Source organism: Myxocyprinus asiaticus, chromosome 3 (assembly GCF_019703515.2).
Source record: "Myxocyprinus asiaticus isolate MX2 ecotype Aquarium Trade chromosome 3, UBuf_Myxa_2, whole genome shotgun sequence".
In the NCBI taxonomy this organism is placed as follows: Eukaryota; Metazoa; Chordata; class Actinopteri; order Cypriniformes; family Catostomidae; genus Myxocyprinus; species Myxocyprinus asiaticus.
Window position 1 is genome coordinate 27,095,513 of NC_059346.1, and position 18,544 is coordinate 27,114,056.

The 18,544-nt window shown below is 37.8% G+C and overlaps 1 protein-coding gene across 1 annotated transcript; it reads left to right on the plus strand.

The window, feature by feature from the left end:
• The first annotated feature begins 3,748 nt into the window (after positions 1–3,748).
• Positions 3,749–17,422, plus strand: LOC127421989 (myosin heavy chain, fast skeletal muscle-like). The gene is made up of 39 exons (XM_051665285.1): positions 3,749–3,967; positions 4,065–4,208; positions 4,327–4,483; positions 4,582–4,609; positions 4,713–4,827; positions 6,484–6,576; positions 6,673–6,736; positions 6,827–6,925; positions 7,029–7,132; positions 7,240–7,378; positions 7,528–7,646; positions 7,773–7,922; positions 8,003–8,173; positions 8,258–8,558; positions 8,659–8,723; positions 8,808–8,895; positions 8,975–9,092; positions 9,180–9,303; positions 9,391–9,527; positions 11,897–12,152; positions 12,239–12,481; positions 12,604–12,780; positions 12,866–13,011; positions 13,117–13,207; positions 13,310–13,699; positions 13,776–13,902; positions 14,106–14,224; positions 14,300–14,496; positions 14,583–14,766; positions 14,864–15,029; positions 15,153–15,277; positions 15,421–15,729; positions 15,852–16,055; positions 16,150–16,275; positions 16,370–16,540; positions 16,687–16,791; positions 16,869–16,964; positions 17,045–17,176; positions 17,339–17,422. Exons 1-39 carry the CDS (start codon positions 3,761–3,763, stop codon positions 17,357–17,359), a joined length of 5,808 nt encoding a protein of 1,935 aa, XP_051521245.1. The 5' UTR covers positions 3,749–3,760; the 3' UTR covers positions 17,360–17,422.
• The last annotated feature ends 1,122 nt before the right edge of the window (positions 17,423–18,544 follow it).

Consider the following 18,544-nt stretch of genomic DNA (forward strand, 5'->3'; position numbering starts at 1 on the left):
ACAAAGAAGGAAGAGAGCCATGACCGCAACATTCTCATGGGCATGTTCTAGCAGTGAGAACATGACCCCTCCACAAAAGCTGCCTCGGTGTGTTGGCGACCCAAGCACTCGAGACAGATCTCATGGCCATCCGGTGGGGAGAGATAACGGCCGCACCCAGTAGCACAAAGGCGAAAGGACATCTTTAAAAAGATGCCAATCATTTGTGCGAGCTCTTTTAGAGAAAATATACTCTTTTTGAATATACTCTTTTAACACCACTGGACTCAGCTGCCGTAGCGCCCAGGGGAAGCACAACACTCGACCGTGCGAGGGCGACCGCTGATATGCGCCGTAAATTCCAGCAGCAAGGAATAAGGTGATGGGAAGGACACATGTGCTCGGTTCCGAAGAACAAGTCTGAATGAGTGGTGCATGCCATCTGCTTTTATACCCATATTTCCGGGGCAGAGAGTGGCATGCAAATTCCACTTGCCAATTTTCATTGGCCTTTTCGTGATTGGGGCTCTCAAGAGTGAACCCCTAGTGTCACTACATCAACACAACGTCGAATGAGTGATAGACAGGAAACAGATAGATAAGCGATGCTAAAAAATCTAGCAGGCTACAAACACAGACTCGAGCTAGGCGCCAGCAACAACAGGTAAAATACACACAGATGAAACAGTAGAAAAGGGGAAAAACCCGAAACACGTGGTAAAATGACAAAGGATAAACAATGAACGTATGAGAATAAGAAAAAGCAATGCTAAGCAAGCTAGCAGGCTACAAACACTCGCGCAGCGTGCCGTCAGCAACAGGAACTGAAAATCACTTTGTTCCTGTTTTCAGTTACAGGGCATTTTCCAAACTGCATTTTTGCGCCCTTGAAGGCCACTTCGGGAAGAGGATGCCACTCAGAGTCGTTCCAAACAAAAGTAAGAAAGCATAATTTTTCACAAAGGGCCCTTTTACAAGACATTTAGTGAAGGGTACGTTCAAACTGTAATGCCATGCTCTCTTTAGAGAGCCCACATTAAGAGCTTTGTCCTTTGTACTGCGTAGGGCATAGTGATGATCACTTTCGAATGGAATTCGCCCACATTCTGCTAAAAATTTAGTTTGTGTTCGGTTTTTGTTCCTTGAACCGTTTTTAGTCCCTGGCTAGTGGCTAGTATCAGTTCTGTGTGTGTGTAATTCTACAACCTTCCCTCCCCCTCCCCCTCTCTTCCGAAAACACTTGAAAGACGTACAAAATGTATATCTGCTGGGGGCTGGTTTGGATTAAAAATGAAAAAAGGACTGAAGGGAATCAATATATATGAACAGTTTACTGCCATTGCCTGATTAATATTTAATTATGTAATGGATTACATAATTAAATATAAATCAGGCAATGGCAGTAAATTTAAAGTAAAAGTAATCTGATTATGAGATTATTGGTTAATAACACATTTTCTCTGTGATTGTTTTCAAATATTTAATGCTTGCATAAGTACCTATTCTAACACATCAGCTGTAAAAAAAAAAAAATATCTATCTATCCATCCATCCATCCATCCATTCATTCATTTAATTGTCTGGCTTTCTTATCTAAGCTTTCTGACTGAATAAAAGCTAACACTAACTTTAGAAGGAGCATTTGCTACCATGTTTCTTATGCAGTTGTAATACGTCTGTCTCCCGCTGACCACCTTGCATATTTACCTGATTTTCTCAGTGATTGTGCATCCTAGCATGTTATTTTTAAGAAGACAGATCAATAATTAAAACAAGCAAAGTTTCCTTTCATGGTCAGGCAGAAATAATTATTTATTCACAATGAAAGAGGAGTGAGAAAATGAAAAATGTGACTATGCTACAGTGCGCCAGAACACCTACCACACACCAACTACCAGTGGAGAGGAGAGTAGTACAGTGATGCAGCCAATTCATATTTATAGGGGATTATTTGGAAGCCATGATGGACAGAGGCCAATGGGCAAATTTGGCCAGGACACAGGGGTTACACTCCTCCTCTTTTCGAGAAATGACATGGAATTTTTAATGACCACAGGGAGTCAGGACCTTGATTTAACCTCTCATGTGAAAGACGATGCTTGTACGCTGTGAACAAATTACCTTTTTGGCACCACTTATGGCAGGACCAACTTTTCACCTTGCTCTAGTATGTGCTGGGAGAGGGGGAAAGACAGGGTGAAAGAACGCAAACAAGAAAAGAAGGGTATCACACACCCATTATATCGCTGACCTCAATCCTACTTTACACATTTCTCGAATTTCTTAACAATTATAAGGTGTGGTAAGTTTGATTAGTCATTTACTGTTTTTGTAAACAAATGACTAAGCAAAACGATTAATAAAGAAAATACATCACCCGCATATTTGATCAAATGGACAGTTTAATCTATAATTATGAATAAAACGATTTTAACGTTTACACACGACAGTGTTGACAAGCCATACGGATAATTTCTCCATGAACTCACAGTGAGTCTGCATGTGTGATCATGAGTCAACTCCCACCCCGTCTGGCGAAATGCCCTGTTATAACACATCAGCTTGCCATGGTGTAAATAGAAATGATATAAAACAAATACGCAGTGGTCAGCTTGTCATGAATTTAACTCAGTATGTATCTGTTTTGATGAAAGATGTTTGTCATGAAAAATATGAGAATCATTCAGAGTATTCTCAATGTTTTACATCGTTTTGTTATTCAGGTTCCAGCTGAAAATGAAAACCTGCATACAATCCATGGTATTCCCTTATAAATATGTTATAAGACCCATCCAAATTTAAATGATCCACTGATTATGATTCTACCTGATATCTCTATTACATTTGATACAACTTCTTTATTGCTTATTTCTGGAACTGGTTTCTAATAAGGCTCTACATCCATTCTTAACTGTAAATGGACAGCTTATATACACAGTAATTAAAACTCGAATGCCTGTCCATATTTAGTATCTGCTTAGTGTGCAAGTAAATCTTAATATAAGAGAGGACAGTATGATCAGCCCAATAGAAGACTGAAGGAGCTCCAGCTGGTGGTAAGTTCATTTGCATGGATGTTGGCATACACTTGGCAAGATTGATGTTAACCACTTCAAACCTGCAGGGGAAGCAAAACGGGATAAACTGATCATACATCTAGGAACCTGTTTAGTTTGTAATGAAGCAGTATCAATTATAAAAATGCTCTGTGTTTACAAAATTCATCATTTGGGTAATCATGGATGTTTAACTGTTTTATTTTGCAGGAAATTTTCATCTGGTCTGAAAAAGAGGGAAGGTAGGTGGATGTCCCTACATTAATGTAATGAGTGTTGGATTAGTTGGTGTATTGACATCTGTGTGTCTGTTTATGTAGCTTATTCTGTCAAGTGAGTCTTTGTTTTTTATACCTTGGTTAAGATTTTGTGTTGTTTGTTCAAGAAATTTTGTCACAAACATGGGAAAATATAACTATATTTGTGCTTTGTAGATAATTTCATACTGTTGTGGGGAATTACATACAGTACAGAGATAGAACATCTTGATGTCAGAGTTTATCAGACATTTATCATTGCTATCAGACTTGTTGTGAAACAAAACTGAATTTGTGTAATTTATTGTTATTTTAGTATATTATTTTAGATGAAATTAAATTGTAGGTACAACATTGCAAATAACTTTGTTAATAGTGTGCTTGGTGTAATGGTGTAATGTTGCATTGTTTAGGTTATTATTTCAAAACAATACAATTTCCCTTTACGTTTTCCAGTAAGCCGCCACCATGAGTACGGACGCGGAGATGGCCATTTATGGCAAGGCTGCCGTATATCTACGCAAGCCTGAGAAGGAGAGAATTGAGGCTCAGAGCAAGCCCTTTGATGCTAAGACTGCCTGCTATGTGGTTGATCCCAAAGAGTTGTATGTCAAAGGAACAATCAAGAGCAAAGATGGTGGCAAAGTCACCGTTATTGTGCTTGACACTAAGGAGGTGAATTTAACTTATTGCATGTAAACAAGATGCTCAAAACATTACTCATTGCAATTTTTCTCTGGTAAATCTAATATATGCTGGATGACATTTATAGGAGAGAGTTGCTAAGGAGGATGATGTCCACCCAATGAATCCTCCCAAGTATGACAAGATTGAGGACATGGCCATGATGACCCATCTCAATGAACCCTCTGTGCTGTATAACCTCAAAGAACGTTATGCAGCATGGATGATCTACGTAAGTTAAAAAGTAAAAAAAAAAAAAAAAAAAAGAAAAAGAAAAGAAAAAAGAAAAACCTTTTCAAGTTCATTTTGACTGTGATGCCATAATCTGACCTCTTCTCTGCTTATTTCAGACCTACTCTGGACTATTCTGCGCTACTGTGAACCCCTACAAGTTGCTCCCAGTGTATGATTCAGAAGTGGTGGCTGCCTACAGAGGCAAAAAGCGTATGGAAGCCCCACCCCACATCTTCTCTGTCTCTGACAATGCCTATCAGTTCATGCACACTGGTAAGATCTTAATTTTAACAAATTATTTTGATTTGTGGAATTCTGGATTTTAGTTTTTCTAAAACAATTATTACAAATGATTATCTTTGAATTTACAGACAGAGAGAACCAGTCTGTCCTGATTACGTATGTATCTACTGTTATAAGATGTAAATAACAGTTACATTTTCTTCTCATGGAAATTGCACATGTCTAATCATCTTCTGTCTTATCATCTCTCATAAACCAGTGGAGAATCTGGTGCTGGAAAGACCGTGAACACCAAACGTGTCATCCAGTACTTTGCCACAGTTGCAGTGGCGGGTGGTGACAAGAAGAAAGAGCAAGTTCCTGGCAAAATGAAGGTATAAAACTCTGTTCATATCTATGTATGTAAAAAATAGTAAATAATTATAAAGAATTGCAGTTGTCTTACAACCCCTGGCAAAAATTATGGAATCATCACACTTAGAGGATGTTCACCCAGCTTTTTTACTTTGTAGCAAATAAACAAATCACAGATTTGACACAAAACAATCTTTGTTTAATAGCTGAACATTCTGGCTTTGTGAAACATCCCTCAAACAAATTAAATACTTTATTTTAATTAATGGCATATTTTTTTTCCAGATAATGTAGAGGAAAAAAATATGGAATCACTCAGTGTTGAGGAAACAAAATAGGGAAACATCAACAACAACAAAAATAAAATAAATCATAATTAGTGCTTTGTTGCTCCTCCTCTGGCTTTTATGATGGCCTGAAATCTTTGAGGCATGGACTTCACTAATGATAAACAATATTCTCCATCAAACTGGTTCCATCTTTCTCGAATAGCAGTTGACAGATCAGCTTTGCAGGATGGAGCCTTGTCATGGACCAATTTTTTCAATTTCCACCATAAATTCTCAATCGGATTGAGATCCGGACTGTTTGCTGGCCATGTCACTGAGTTGATATGTCTTTCCTGAAGAAAAGCTTTAACACTCTTTGCTCTGTGGCAAGATGCATTATCAGAGTTGCTTTTTAAAAGTATTCCGCTGCAGATTACAGAATGCATGCTGTAAAATGTAATTTGTAACGTATTCCATTAGATTATTCAAAGTCGTAACGTAATCGAAATTCTTTGGATTACTTCTTTAGTACTGGCAAATGTTTCACTTGTTTTCACTATAAACAAGTAAATACAGTAAGAAAATTCACTTATATTTATCTTGCTTTAAGGATTTTTTGATATTTTTTACAGAAAAACAATATTTAAATTCTCATTGAGAATAAGATTTTTGCAGTACATCTTTGCTGTAATATCAAAGTTCTTACTAGAGATAAAAAAAGCTCCAACGTGTATTTTCGTCATAGATTTATTGGTTGTAGCTTTCTATACGATGTTAAAAGCTACATTGGTTAGCATTTCTTGTAAAAATACCCTAACCTCATAAAAAACATTGACAAGGTGTATAATCCTATATTTATTGGATTTATGCTTCATCTGTCAAAGCGTTTCTAACTGTTTTCTTGTTAAGCTGTAGAAACGTGATGTAGCTCCTATATTAAGCTCCCAAGGGAAAATTCCTCAATGATGTCATATACACCTTTTCACTCACAACAGTATGAACTTGTATGAATGTAACACATCTTAAGAAAGTGTTTCACTGCTGTTCAAAAGCTCCTCAGATTGCATCGTTTATATGGATAAATGTTTTCCAACTGAATAGTCTAAACATTAAATGAAACAAATGACAATAAAATGCAAAGTAATCTCTTCAGTAGTCATCTTTGTATGTTTCATTAGAACGGCACCAGACAAAAGTTTTTTTGACAAAAAATATTTGCCAGGGGTTGTACATAATATATTACTATTATATTGAACATTGCCAGATGAATTAGTAAAAAACCTGCACCTTTTGCTAAATATTTTTAACTATACACTTTGTAAAAAAAAAAATAAAAAAAAATAAAAAAACCCTGACTAAATTTAGACATGAAGTGTACAATACATTAAAACACTTCACACAATACAGGGATCTCTTGAAGACCAGATCATTGCTGCCAACCCTCTGCTTGAGGCTTATGGTAATGCCAAGACTGTGAGAAATGACAACTCTTCTCGTTTTGTAAGTTCACTAGTTTATATTTATACAGAGCACTTGGTCAGTTGTGCTGGATTTTTCTATTGCACAGTAACAACAATGTTATTTTGTTTTAAACAGGGTAAATTCATCAGAATTCACTTTGGCACAACTGGAAAACTGGCAAGTGCTGATATTGAGACATGTAGGTGGACATGCTTTTAATTCACCAGTCGGCATATTTTTCTTTGTCTATCACTCTTCAGAACATGACTTTCTTACATTCTCTCAACAGATCTACTGGAGAAGTCTAGAGTGACATTCCAACTTCCAGATGAGAGAGGCTACCACATCTTCTACCAGATGATGACCAACCATAAGCCAGAGCTGATTGGTAGGCGGACACATTTCATTCAAAGCTTTTATTTATTGATTTATTTTTTATGGAAAATAATAATGTTAAATACTTTGTCATGAATGCTCTGCTAATTTTACAGAAATGACACTCATTACCACCAACCCCTATGACTTCCCCATGTGCAGTATGGGTCAAATCACTGTGGCAAGCATTGATGATAAAGAGGAGCTGGATGCAACTGATGTGAGTCATTGCTAATTGTATTGACATACAGTATTCCATGTAAATATGGAAGATCTAAGTGCCTTTTTTTTTTCTTTTTTTTTCTTTTTGTTTCTTCTTTTTTTCAGACTGCTATTGACATTCTGGGCTTTACTACTGAGGAGAAGATGGGCATCTACAAGTTCACTGGAGCTGTGCTGCATCATGGTAACATGAAGTTCAAGCAGAAGCAGCGTGAGGAGCAGGCTGAGCCTGATGGCAATGAGGGTGAGAATAAATTGTTTTAATTTGTAATCCCATTTAAGAATGCTTTGTCTGAGAGATCCCTTTCTATTTGCAAAAAGGAAAGAGTATTTCCTATAGTGTTCAGAGCAATAAATGGGATGACTTTTTAGATTTTTAACCAAAAATTTCAGAGGCTGACAAAGTTGCCTACCTCCTGGGCTTAAACTCTGCTGATCTGCTGAAGGCTTTGTGCTACCCCAGAGTGAAGGTCGGAAATGAGTATGTGACCAAAGGTCAAACCGTGCAACAGGTATGTAGTAACATAATTTTTTAGGTCTAACACATACGTAGCTGGACATAATGTATGAGTGAATCTGACTATTATTGCAAAACAGAAGTACGTTAGAATAAAAATAACGCAGTATTATATCCACAGGTGTACAACTCTGTTAGTGCTTTAGCCAAATCTATCTATGAGAGGATGTTCTTGTGGATGGTCATTCGTATCAATCAGATGTTGGACACAAAGCAGGCCAGACAGTACTACATTGGTGTGCTGGATATTGCTGGCTTTGAGATCTTTGATGTAAGAATGATTCTTTTATCCAATTTTAATGATAGTTGACTCAAATTCAGTGTTCAGTAAATATTTATCTCTCTCTCCAGTATAACAGCATGGAACAGCTGTGCATCAACTTCACCAATGAGAAACTGCAACAGTTCTTCAACCACCACATGTTTGTGCTGGAACAAGAGGAGTACAAGAAGGAGGGCATTATTTGGGAGTTCATTGACTTCGGCATGGACTTGGCTTCTTGCATTGAGCTCATTGAGAAGGTTTTACTAGATTCTAAATTTTTATCATTTACAGTTCTCAAAATGTGAAACTTTTAGTAATACTCTTCTTTCATTTACAAATAGCCCATGGGTATCTTCTCCATCCTTGAAGAGGAGTGCATGTTCCCCAAGGCTTCGGATGTTTCCTTCAAGAACAAGCTGTATGATCAGCACCTTGGCAAATCCCAAGCCTTCCAGAAACCAAAGCCTGCCAAAGGCAAACCTGAGGCCCACTTCTCTCTGGTTCACTATGCTGGAATTGTGGACTACAATGTCACTGGCTGGTTGGACAAGAACAAGGATCCATTGAATGAGTCTGCTTTGCAGCTGTACCAGAAATCTTCAGTCAAACTTCTGGCTACTCTCTACCCACCTGTTGTTGAGGGTAAGTGTGTATGTATTACAAGTGAATATTTAAAATACAGAATGATTGAATTAGCTAATTTGAATTGGCAAATTGGCTTATAATTTTCATGTTTGTAAAGACACTACCAAGAAGGGAGGCAAGAAGAAGGGTGGCTCCATGCAGACTGTGTCCTCCCAGTTCAGGGTTTGTATAGAGGATGTTGAAGTTGATATAACAGCAATATTGCTGTATTTGAAAAAAGTTAAAACTCCTTTCTATCCTCCACAGGAGAACTTGGGCAAGCTTATGACCAACTTGAGGAGCACTCATCCTCACTTTGTGCGTTGTCTAATTCCCAATGAGTCCAAGACTCCAGGTAAAGTAATGAAGGACTTTCAGATTATTTAATGTGAATTGTTTATATACAAAGCTCTTGATTTAAACTGTTTTTATAGGTCTCATGGAGAACTTCCTGGTTATCCACCAGCTGAGATGTAACGGTGTACTGGAGGGAATCAGAATCTGCAGAAAAGGCTTCCCCAGTAGAATCCTCTATGGTGACTTCAAACAGAGGTAAACAGGACTGCATTAAAATACTACTTCCTGTTGGAGGGTTATCTCAATATTAAGATATGAAGCATTTAAAAAAATCTTCCACAGATACAAGGTGCTGAATGCCAGTGTTATTCCTGAGGGACAGTTTATGGACAACAAGAAAGCTTCTGAGAAACTCCTGGGATCCATCGATGTTAATCATGACGAATATAGATTTGGGCACACAAAGGTTCATATTCTGCATTAAAACAATTCAAAGATTAATTAACCATGCTGTATGTTACAGCTATAATTTAAACTCTGCATTGTTGTGCAGGTGTTCTTCAAAGCTGGTCTTCTGGGTGTTCTTGAGGAGATGCGTGATGAGAAATTGGCTACTCTGGTCACAATGACTCAGGCTCTCTGCCGTGGTTACCTGATGAGGAGGGAGTTTGTGCAGATGATGGAGAGGAGGTGAGTATTATAAGGATAATTTATGGTCAGCCAGTCATTATCACAAAAATAAATCCAGATAGGGGAATCAGGACCTCAATGCAAAGCGGAGTGGACTTGTTTCAAGCTGAAGGAGTTTATTTTGCGATAATTACCGACTGACTGTACATTATCCCACTTATTACACAGCTACTTACAACCAAATAAATAAATAAATGGACATCAAATATAGATTTGCATTGAAATTATGCTATTATTTGAGAAGAATTAAATTGTTAAACAGCTAAATTCAACCTCTGGTTTTGAGTTCTGTTGGTGTTTATTTTGTGAAAATAACTGACTGCTCATTATCCAGCTAATTACAACACTTATTATAAAATAAATAATTAAATATATAAATGTAAATTAAACATTGATTTAAGTTGAAATTATTTATAAGCTTACTTGTAGAGATTAGCCAATAACGTTAGAGCGACAGCAGTAGAAATGCCCACTAGTGAATTACAGTACAGCAAGGCTGGTCAACTGGCGGCCCACAGGCCAAATCCAGTCCGCCAATCATCTTTGTCTGGCCCTACAACTGATTTTTGATCAAATTGTCTCACCATCTGAAATACCAGAGCGCTCTCTGTGCAAATCTTAGCATTCATAGGCGCGAGCCTCAGCAATCAGTGGTGAGTTTAACAACGCTCATAGACCTTATTCATGCTAGCGCCATCTTTGATTTTTAATGGGAATGACAACAAGGCTGTGAGGGATAGACTTAGGCTTGTTCACAATGCAAAAAAAAATTTGATTTTTGGACGCTGTCAAATCTGTTTGGGATTTACAAGCCTCATCCAAACCACGTTCGTAGGTGGTTTGGATTCCGACTAAAATTTATTTTTTCTTAATGCGTCTCAGTCTGAACGGTCATGTGGTTTTTTCATCATTTGCTATGCGTGACGGTTGTTATATGTCAGGTTTTGTGACAAGAAAACATAATGTGCTCCGAACGGCATAATTAATGCCTTCACAGGGCACTTCAAATTTAATACAATAATGATAGCCATGCAGTAGGATCGTTACAAACAGAATTTTCAATAAAAAATGAGTTCAGCCTGTTTTATAACACATTTCAGCCCTACAAAACTCTCACAGTGGAAGGTAAACAGGGCATAGAGATAATCACTTCTGAATGAAACACCCATATGTCATTTGTAAGTTACAGGGCATGCAAAGCATTTCAAACCTCTTATAATAATACAGACATTGGCTTAACTTACCCAAAGTGATGCACTAAGGTGCAGTAACCCATACTGGTTGCGAGAAACCACAACGCGTTAAAGTATTGAATGTAACGCGAATATGGGACGCTTTAGCATTTTGAGCTATCATAACAGGACGCGGGTCTTCGTCTCACCGTCTGACCTTTTTATGATTTAATATGGGACACAAAGCCTTCAATACGTGATGTTTCGCTCTCTGCTAAAATACAGGACCCCAAGATAAAAGGGTCTGTAGGGCTTGGAAAAAAGTATAACGTAAAACTGTACATGCAAATATCCTGGTTTTATTTGGTTCTATACAGTTGTGAGTCAGCCCTCTCAGCCATGAACAGAATCAACTCAGTTTGTTCTTCTTTTGACAGTGATTACCTACACAAAAATCTGGCTCCTGCACTGGCTATTGTGTGCAAATTCACAATATTTGCAGCACTATTTTATTCCTCACTGAATAGGATGATACTTTATAGAGAAAACTGAAGAATAGACATTTTATCTCTTTTTTTTTTTCTTTTTCAAAAAAGAAAATTAAATTTAAAAGCATTCTTAAGTAAATTTGACATTTTTATATGACCGTTGTTTTCATATGTTGGCTGATATTGTGAGATGGCTTTAGCAGGTCTAAATGTGTCTCCTCAGTTTTAATAATCTGTAAACAATAGCCCTAAAATGTTTAAATAATTTTTTAGTTAAGAGTATATGTCATGTTTGTTCTTCTGCCATAACATATGAAGGAATTTATGGCCAGACCTTTAAAAATTATAATTCAATATACAGTATACCCTGTGACTATTTTAATATGAATAAATACACAGTATTACGGGTGTTTTTTTAGGTAACATGCTACTTGTTAAATCCGGAAAAAAATTTGGCCCCCACCAAGTTTTCATCTGGATAATCTGGCCCCCTCAAGAAAATAGTTGAAGAACCCTGCAGTACAGTGACTAGCGTCATCAAGCAATAAAGTCGCTGCATGTGAATGGGGCTTTAATCCCCAGATGTGCGGTTGTTACTGAGAAATATTAGATTGCTAGATCATGCCATTGACCAATCAGAATTAAGTATTTCAGAGAGCAGTGTAATAAATTATGATATTTATGACATTTAATCAACATTTATTCACAGGGAGTCCATTTACACCATCCAATACAACATCCGCTCATTCATGAACGTCAAACACTGGCCATGGATGAAGGTTTACTACAAGATTAAGCCTATGCTTAAGAGTGCTGAGACTGAGAAGGAGCTGGCAAACATGAAAGAGGACTATACAAAATGCAAAGAAAATCTTGCCAAGGCTGAAGCCAAAAAGAAGGAGCTTGAGGAGAAGATGGTAGCACTGCTGCAAGAGAAGAATGATCTGCAGCTTCAAATAGCCTCTGTGAGTATGCACTAATTAATTTAATGAAATTAAAAAATTATACATATTTGTTTACCATAGTATGTCAAATCCTTTTTTCCTGTCAGGAAGGTGAGAATCTCTCAGATGCTGAGGAGAGGTGTGAGGGTCTGATCAAGAACAAAATCCAGCTTGAAGCTAAACTCAAAGAGACAACTGAGAGACTGGAGGATGAGGAGGAAATCAATGCTGAACTCACAGCCAAGAAGAGGAAACTGGAGGATGAGTGCTCTGAGCTGAAGAAAGACATTGATGACCTGGAGCTCACCTTGGCTAAAGTGGAAAAGGAGAAACATGCCACTGAAAATAAGGTTTGAGTTTGAGTTGGTTTAATACAGTATATGAATGCATTTCTGTTGTTCACCTAATATATTTTTTTAAAAGAATATTAATTAGGACAAAAGGAAGTAATTTAGTATCCAACATCACTCAGGCCAAGAACCTGACTGAAGAAATGGCAGCACAAGATGAGAGCATTGCCAAGCTTACAAAGGAGAAGAAAGCCCTCCAAGAGGCACATCAGCAGACTCTGGATGATCTCCAGGCAGAGGAGGACAAAGTCAACACCCTGACCAAAGCCAAGACAAAGCTTGAGCAACAAGTTGATGATGTGAGTTACTATTTCAATATTAATTAAATTTAATTCATTAAATTTACATTTTTGCTTTGAACATTTATATATTGTTTTCCCATAGCTTGAGGGTTCCCTTGAACAAGAGAAAAAGCTCCGCATGGACCTTGAGAGAGCCAAGAGAAAGCTTGAAGGAGACCTTAAATTGGCCCTTGAGACCACTATGGACCTGGAGAATGACAAGCAGCAATCAGATGAGAAACTGAAGAAGTAATTAAAAACATCGAAATATTTGAATTTATATTGTTATGTTTGTGTTATGTTGTTTTATGTATGTTATTGTTATAAAAACAAGTTATTGTTGAACTCCCACAGGAAAGACTTTGAAACAAGCCAGCTCCTTAGCAAGATTGAGGATGAACAATCTCTTGGAGCTCAACTCCAGAAGAAGATCAAGGAGCTTCAGGTATTTGGAATTTTCTGGTACTTTTTTTGGTTACATTGTTATTTGTTTAATCAATAATAAAAAAATCAAGATCAGAAATTCATTAATTACTTGCCCCTGTAGGCTCGCATTGAAGAACTGGAGGAAGAGATTGAAGCTGAGCGTGCTGCTCGTGCAAAGGTGGAGAAGCAGAGAGCTGATCTCTCCAGGGAACTTGAGGAGATCAGTGAGAGGCTTGAGGAGGCTGGAGGAGCAACTTCTGCTCAGATTGAGATGAATAAGAAGCGAGAGGCTGAATTGCAGAAGCTGCGTCGTGATCTTGAAGAGGCCACCCTCCAGCATGAAGCCACTGCTGCTGCCCTCCGCAAGAAGCAGGCTGACAGTGTGGCTGAGCTGGGAGAGCAAATCGACAACCTCCAACGTGTCAAGCAGAAGCTTGAGAAGGAGAAGAGCGAATACAAAATGGAGATTGATGATCTCTCTAGCAACATGGAGGCTGTTGCCAAAGCAAAGGTTAAGAATTGTGTTTCTAAAGAAATGAATCAAATGCGTAGGATTTTTGGAATCTCTAACGACTTTGTATTTGCAGTCCAATCTAGAGAAGGTGTGCCGCACACTTGAGGACCAACTTAGTGAATTTAAGACCAAGAACGATGAGAACCGTCGCCAGTTAAATGACCTCAGTGCTCAAAGAGCAAGACTTCAAACTGAAAATGGTAACAGATGAAAATTATGAACAAATTATTAGTATGTTGAGAATTAAGTATAGTGTATTAAAATAATTCTACATTGAATTTCTGACTCTAAGAAAGGCTTATTAGAAGAAACAAACATACTGATTACTAAAAAACTTGCCTCCATAGAGTTTGTTAAAAATTAACTGATATAGATCTGACACAGTGAATCTAAATCTCAAAAGGTGAGTTTGGCCGTCAGTTGGAGGAGAAGGAGGCTCTAGTTTCTCAGCTCACCAGAAGCAAACAAGCTTTCACTCAACAAACTGAAGAGCTTAAGAGACATATTGAAGAGGAAGTTAAGGTATTACAGCAAAATTATTGTGACCACATATTTGCCGCTGCAGAGTAAAGCTAATAGCATGACTTTGCATCCTAGGCCAAGAATGCTCTGGCTCATGCTGTGCAGTCAGCCCGTCATGATTGTGACCTGCTCCGTGAGCAGTTTGAGGAAGAGCAGGAGGCAAAGTCTGAGCTGCAGCGGGGAATGTCTAAGGCCAACAGTGAGGTTGCTCAGTGGAGAACCAAATATGAAACTGATGCCATCCAGCGCACAGAGGAGCTTGAAGAGTCCAAGTATGAACATCAGAGGAGCTGATAAACACTTGTTAATATGTGAAAATGTTTGCATCATAAGATTAATGTTGACAAATTTATAACAGGAAGAAGCTGGCTCAGCGTCTGCAAGAGGCAGAGGAACAAATTGAGGCAGTGAACTCCAAATGTGCCTCTCTGGAGAAGACCAAACAGAGACTCCAGGGTGAAGTGGAGGACCTCATGATTGATGTGGAGAGAGCCAATGGTTTGGCTGCCAACCTTGACAAGAAGCAGAGGAACTTTGACAAGGTAAACAATTTGACTGCTTCTGCGATATGATAATTCCTCTCAGATCTCAAATTAAGTAATAATATTGTTAGCTGAGCCTGAAATTTCTCTACCCAAGGTCCTGGCAGAATGGAAGCAGAAGTATGAGGAAGGTCAGGCAGAGCTAGAAGGTGCCCAGAAAGAGGCTCGCTCACTCAGCACTGAGCTGTTCAAGATGAAGAACTCCTATGAGGAGAGTCTGGATCAGCTGGAGACACTCAAGAGAGAAAACAAGAACCTGCAGCGTAAGACCACAGTTGTTGAATTAATTATTAACTTAAACATTCTTACAGTGTTAAATCAGTATTGGGAATTCAATGTGTGTACTGTTTGTAATATGCTGATACTATTTTCTTTCTCTTCTGTAGAGGAGATCACGGATCTGACAGAGCAGTTAGGTGAGACTGGTAAAAGCATTCATGAGCTGGAAAAGGCCAAGAAGGTAGTTGAGACTGAGAAGTCTGAGATTCAGGCCGCCCTGGAGGAGGCTGAAGTGAGTATCTGAAGATAATTGTACAGAAGATTAATATGTATTATTTTGTTGTAATTCTTGCTAAATTATTTTTTAGCACTATCCTGTCCTGTTATTGAATGTTTTCATTAAGAAATTCAAAAATTATTTTTCACCTTTCATAGGGCACCCTGGAGCATGAGGAATCTAAGATCCTTCGTGTCCAACTTGAGCTAAACCAGGTCAAGAGTGAGATTGACAGGAAGCTTGCAGAGAAGGATGAGGAGATGGAACAGATCAAGAGGAACAGCCAGAGAGTCATTGAGTCCATGCAAAGCACTCTGGACTCTGAGGTCAGGAGCAGGAATGATGCCCTGAGAATCAAGAAGAAGATGGAGGGAGATCTTAATGAGATGGAGATTCAGCTGAGCCATTCCAATCGCCAAGCTGCTGAGGCACAGAAACAGCTGAGGAATGTTCAGGGACAACTAAAGGTATGTGACCTCTCACTGGCTTTCATGTATAAGTATGTAAATGAGTATGCTACACAAAAAGCAAAAAACTAAACAGGGAGCCCTCTTAAATTGACATAGATTTACATACATTTTATGTACAGGATGCCCAACTGCACCTTGATGATGCCCTGAGAGGACAGGAAGACATGAAGGAGCAGGTGGCCATGGTGGAGCGCAGAAACACTCTGATGCAGGCTGAGATTGAGGAGCTGAGAGCTGCTCTAGAGCAGACAGAGAGAGGCCGCAAAGTGGCTGAACAAGAGCTGGTGGATGTCAGTGAGCGTGTTGGACTCCTGCACTCTCAGGTAAGAGCATATAGTTGTTGTTTTTGTAGATTGAAATTAAGGTAATTGAGAGTGTTGTTAAAAAAGAAATTGAATTATCTTATCCATTTTGTAGAACACAAGTCTAATGAACACCAAGAAGAAGCTTGAAGCTGACCTTGTTCAAATCCAGAGTGAAGTTGATGATACTGTACAGGAAGCCAGAAATGCAGAGGAGAAGGCCAAGAAGGCCATCACTGATGTGAGTAATTGAAAAATTAAGAAGCTTCTCAAGAATCTGCACACTTAAATATTTAGACCTAATGCAAATTTGTGGAATTTATGATTTCCAAAAGGCTGCAATGATGGCAGAAGAGCTCAAAAAGGAGCAGGACACCAGTGCTCACCTTGAGAGGATGAAGAAAAATCTGGAAGTCACAGTGAAGGACCTGCAGCACCGTCTGGATGAGGCTGAGAATCTGGCCATGAAGGGAGGAAAGAAACAACTCCAGAAACTGGAGTCAAGAGTACGCTTACCCTTTATTTCAGTGTTCATAATCTTGATATGCGTGCTGTGAAGTGTATGTCATACTGTAATACTGATTATTTTGTGTTTAATAGTGTAAACCTAATTTCTTTGAGTGAAATGAGTTTAATAATATCTATAATTAAGGTCCGTGAGCTTGAGACTGATGTTGAGGCAGAACAGAGACGTGGAATTGATGCTGTTAAAGGTGTTCGCAAATATGAGAGGAGAGTGAAGGAGCTCACCTACCAGGTAAAGAAAATGTAATAAAATTTCAGATAACATTTTTCTTATTATATTCTAGTCTAATGTCTGTTTATTACCTTGAGACTGAGGAGGATAAGAAGAACATCACCAGACTGCAGGATCTGGTTGACAAGCTTCAGCTGAAGGTCAAGGCTTACAAGAGGCAGGCTGAAGAAGCTGTGAGTATCTCATTTGAAAACGATAAAGGCCACATTTTCCATTGTTTGTGTCTTGTATACCTATATATTTGACATTGCAGGATGAACAAGCCAACACTCACCTGTCCAAATTGAGGAAGTCGCAGCATGAGCTGGAGGAGGCTGAGGAGCGTGCTGACATTGCTGAATCTCAGGTCAACAAGCTCAGAGTCAAGAGCCGTGATGCTGGAAAGGTAATTTATATGATAATATCAATTCTAATTCTTACTGAAATATTTACTTTATGAGGTATCTTAAAACATACTTGCCACAGCTTTAAAGCTTTAGTTTAATACTTGTATTTTAACTTTAAATTTATACTAATTATATATTTGTTCAATTTCAATTTTTTTCAGGTTAAAGAGCTAGCAGAGTGAAAACCTTTCAAAAACATCTTCGAAAATGTCAAATTAATACTAAATAAAACTTTTATTTAGCAACTTATTTTGGACTTGATTCATTTGTAGCTGAACACCTAACAAAATTTTCTAGTACACACAATATGAACTTATATGTTATATGACATGAACAAATATCTTAATAGGTCACTAAACATTATTATTGCAGGTTTATATTTTTCACTTTAAAAAGTGGTAGCAACTTGATCAATGCATACAATTTCCAGTCATACTCAAAGATAGTAGAGAGAGTACATATTTTGAGAGGTTATAATGATTGTGAGGTGCGGGAAACAATGCCGAAATGCATCCCATGTTTGCAGGCGATGAAGAAGTTCTTCATTAAGTACAATGTCTCTGCCGCTTGTGAATGACTGCATTTTCGGTATTTTAAACGGTAATATACCGTTTCGGCATTTTAAATGTTAAAGGTATTTTCACAGACAGTGCTGGGTAAATTACTTCTGAAATGTAATCTGGTACTGATTACAAATTACACAATTTAAATTGTAATCAACAACATAATCTTTTAGATTACACTTTTTATGCCATATCTAATTCCAAAAAGATCTAATCCGATTACTCTTTGATTACTTTTGGATTAATCATTGCATATTTTGCTGAAAATCTAATCATTCATTTTAAATGTATTAAATACCAAGAAACACTCCTTTAATAAACATTTTTAAATATAAAATCAAACAGCAACTTGATGTTTGTCAGTTGCTGTGTAAAACAAATGTGCTTAAACTGTCATTTTTGAAAGATGAAAGATAATGAAAACATGCTTTTTATTTAATTATTGTTATTTATAAAAATAGGGATTGGACTTTAGTTATCCAGATTTAAAGCCAATAATGAGATAATTTCTCTAGATATGATTACGTTAATTTGTTTATTGTTTCAAAATTAAAAAAATATACAGTATGTATACATTTTGCTTTAAATGTTGTTTTCTGTTTCAAAGAAATTGAGAAAACAGCTTAATTTCTCATGTTAATTGTTCATAGATCTGAAATGCGATTGGTCATCTTGCACTGTCATCTGACCTGCCTCAGTCATAATAAGAGTTTAGTGCTATACAGCTCTGCAGCATGGCTGGGTCTAAGGGGGACATGTGGGACATGGGAGTCATTTCCCTCCTAGATTTTCCTTGTACCCCGC